Source organism: Gracilinanus agilis, chromosome 3, assembly GCF_016433145.1.
Source record: "Gracilinanus agilis isolate LMUSP501 chromosome 3, AgileGrace, whole genome shotgun sequence".
Lineage (NCBI taxonomy): Eukaryota > Metazoa > Chordata > Mammalia > Didelphimorphia > Didelphidae > Gracilinanus > Gracilinanus agilis.
The window spans coordinates 243,938,616-243,942,472 of NC_058132.1; the positions used below are offsets into that span (position 1 = coordinate 243,938,616).

Consider the following 3,857-nt stretch of genomic DNA (forward strand, 5'->3'; position numbering starts at 1 on the left):
CCGCGGCCCGCTCCCTTCCCCTCCCCCCCACCGCCTCAGCGCAGAGCGCGGGATCGACCGACCGACCGAGCCCTCCCTCCGTACTCCCCCCGCCAAAGCCGGGGCACCCGCGCCGGCCACAGCCCAGCAACCCCCCGCTCTCCCCCTAATACCTCCTCCCCCCGGCGGCGGCGACGGCGGCCGGAGTCGGGCTGGGGGCGGCCGGGCGGCTGTTTTACCTCCATTTTGAGACCGGACTCGCCGCCTCCAACTCGGGTTCAATATGGGACCGAGAGGAAGAGGCGGGGCCGGCCGTCACGTGACGCACTTTCCGCGCGCCGCCGGCGGCTGGTGGGAAGGCGGACGTGAGGGGGAGGGGCCGGGCGAGGGCGCTGAGGAAACTGAGAGCGAGACGGGCTAAGAAGAGTGGGGGTGGGGCAGAAGGCGCCGCGCTGGCCGCGGGGACGCGCGCCGCCGCCCCTCTACGTCTCCCCCTCCCGCGGGAACGCGCCTTCCGTCCTTAGTCCTCTTCCTTTTCCCCATCTCTCCCCTCCCCCATAGTCCTTTGGGGCTAGGGCCTTTCCCGCCCTTTGCGCTCGGCTGCTAGAATGGAGGAGGAGCGTTTGCTTCCTTTAATGCTAGATCCGTGTGCAAAGAAACAATCCTTCAAGACCTGATCTCTCTGGCCCTGGAAAGGAGTTCCTGGCTTCTCTCTCTCTCTCCTCCCACAGGATCCTTTTGCAAATCCCTTCTTTCGTTGCCTCTAAAAGAAATTAATTAAAATCCTGCCTTAATACCCTTTTACCCAGATCAAAGAAAAGACTTTTGCAAACCTTAGGTAGGCCTTTGATGCAAATTAGAGTAGATGCAAATTGCTTAGCCCCCAGCAGTACCTTAAGAGGAATTCACGATTTATTTTATTTTTTCAAATCAAGTGGTGGCAGTGCCAATCCGCTTGTACTCAATACCTGCAGATGTCAAAGAATCTGCTGTGTTGATGGTGAAAGCACTATTTTCTGATATATTTTCAAATTAAGTGCAGAAACAGCTGTTGTGGACCCCATCTTCTGCAGCTAAAAGAATAAAGTGATTTGGCAAATAGACTTACTAGCGTTAGGATTTCCAGATATGCTCTGCGTGGGGAGAGTGACTCCTCTATTTCAGGGCCTCCTGTTTCCAATTGTGGTTTTACATTTCAGTGAAGTTAGAGAAGGGCTGTGACTACAATTAGGGCACAATATCCCATTTGACATCTCAGAATAAGCCTGAGTTTCTCCAAGCCAAAATCTAGCAATCCTATATATAAACCACAATTCTTGAGTTTCTTATTCTGAACTTCTTTAGCCTTTTGTAAGACTCATGTGGCACAAATCAATATAATACCATTGAGGCAGACTGTGAGATAGGTGAGGAGCAGCACAAACTTGATGTTCTGACTATTTCAAAATAATTTTCTTTGCAATCCCATATATTTTATTTTATGCTTTTTAAAGGCTTTTGAGAAGGAATCCATAGGTTTCTTCAGGTTGCCAAAGGGATCCATGACACAAAAAAGGTTGAAGAAACCCTGGTTTAGAAGAAAGAAATTCTAGCTCAGGATATTAAAAAAAGAAATACTAGACTATGGGGTTAATTTTCCTGATTGTATGCAGTTGGTTGCAGTTTATTGGGTTATTCTATCAGATATCTTAGATAGAAGCCATGAATGCATTGTGGGGGGCTTGAGGTGAACCCCTGGGGTTTGGGAAGGTTACATTTGTAAGGATGCAAGACTCTGAAACTTAGCTTAAAAATAAAAAAGAGAAATTCATTATTTTTTTATTTAAAAGATTTATTTATTTGCTTTCAGTCTCCCTTGCAAATTATTATAAATTAAGAGAAATTTATTAATTTTGCACTGACCTGGTTCTGCCTGAACATTTAGGAGGTGACCCTAATAGTTTAGAGGACAAATGGACGTCTGAGACACAACTTGATGATATCAAGGAGGTGTATCTCTCTGTCCATCTCAAATCTAAAGGATGATCCAAAGGAGGATAATCCTCTAAGGGTCTTATCCAAGTTATCAAATGTTTTGGGTTAGGAGTCACAAGAATATAAGGAAGCAAAGGAATTTCCCTGCTTAAAGTTTACCTGAAACACTTCTATAGTTTTTGGGGTACAATGCCCATGACAGATAGATAATCAATTTAGCTTAAATTAAATGAGACAGATTGCTAATTGGATTACATTTGAGAATTTGCACAACACAACCATTTTTCTGGCTTATTTTTCTGATTGGCAAAATGAGGATAATAGCACTTACCTCACAAAGTTGGTTTGAGAATAAAATGAAATTATGTAAAGTAACTTCAAATCCTTAAAACACTATGTAAATACAGGCTATTTTTATTGTTGTTATTGTAGAGGCCAGCCTACCAGTGATAAAACTCTCCAGATTTAAATAAATTGATTCTAGGATTGCCCACTCAAGTCTTTCAGTGAGACTTTCTAGCTAGATAAAACCTGACAGAGCTTGTATTCCACTAGCATAAATTTTAAGAACCCAGAATCCTCTCCATAAGTAATGAGACAATGAGGTGAGGAGTCTTGAGGAGGACTGTAGATAAATAAATGGATAAATAGATAAAACATTTACTAAGTGCTAAAACTATATGTCAGTACTGAGTTAGGTCCTAGGGAAACAGATGGAGCCTAACCTAAAGGACCTTACATTTGAACAGCAGAGAACAAAAGAAAAGGGGAACTGGAAAGTGTGGAGGAGGGCGACAAGAAGGAAGAGGAGCTGCCCTGCAAGGCCAGGCTGCTGGTGGGCAGGTAGAACTGTCTGGAGGATGAATGGAGCTGGGAGCAAAGTGACCCTAGCTGGGGCCCCTCGATATTCTTCTTCTCTTGTAAAATATAGATAACCTATGTTTTTCAGATGTTTATTAGCATAATTTGAGTAGAATAATTTATTAGCATACCTTAAGTGATTTACATTATATACTCTGTAGGATTTAATCAGTGGAATTGGATTGGAGTTGATTTAGCTGTGACCCTGAGTGGGGTCACCTAGCCTTTTTCAGTCTCTAGTTTGCTTTTAAAAGGCAGATAAAAGTATTGAAAGTGGATCAATACTCTAGCCTGAAGTACTTGTCGAATCATTTATGTCTCATAAAACAGATTTAATCAGTTACAATCAAAGGCTTACCCAGGTAATACTGACTCTCTGGATCAACTCTCTCCAAGTGAAAAATACTTTGTAAACTTTAAAGCACTATACAAATGAATTATTTTTCATTATTTGTTTTCAGTCTCCCTTGGAACTTTTATCGCAGTAGGAAGTCTATTAAGACTCTTATCTGCCTTGCCTCTCAATTTGTGAAAGCAATAAACCAAGAAACATAAGCTAGAATTGCAGTTTTGGTTTTTAGAGGTAATCTATTTGAATCCCTTAAATGGTACTTGAATCCCTTTGCTACATCCAAGACAAATGTTCATCTAGCCTCCTCTGAACACTTCCCTCATCCAGTAATTTACTGCTTCACAAAGCAGATCACTGGATATCAGTCTGCTACAAAGTTCTTTTTGATTTCATATACTCAGGCTTCCCCAGCACAATGCTTCACACATAGTGGGCCATCTATAAATGGTTGTTGAATTGAATGGAATTATATTGGGCTAATATGTAATGGAATAGCATTTATTAAGGGGTAGGAATACAGAGAAGCTCATGTTCTAGTTAGAGAAGACAACACAAACAGGAGGGTTTGGCAACAGTGCAGATGGAAAGACCTTGTAGTCCTTAGAGTGCAGGAGCAGGGGAGATGGCAAATCTTAGGCAATGACAAGGCTGGAAGAATCTGGAGGGCATAGTGGCAGGGCACCCAGTAAGG

The 3,857-nt window shown here is 43.1% G+C and overlaps 1 protein-coding gene across 1 annotated transcript in view; it reads right to left on the bottom strand.

Moving 5' to 3' along the window:
• HNRNPA3 (heterogeneous nuclear ribonucleoprotein A3) overlaps positions 1–273 on the bottom strand; it is a 32,051-nt gene extending 31,778 nt beyond the window's left edge. The window contains exon 1 of the mRNA XM_044669761.1: positions 219–273. Within this exon, the coding sequence (XP_044525696.1) occupies positions 219–224 (6 nt within the window). The 5' untranslated portion in view covers positions 225–273. The remainder of the gene's footprint in view (positions 1–218) is intronic.
• Positions 274–3,857: the final 3,584 nt, after the last annotated feature.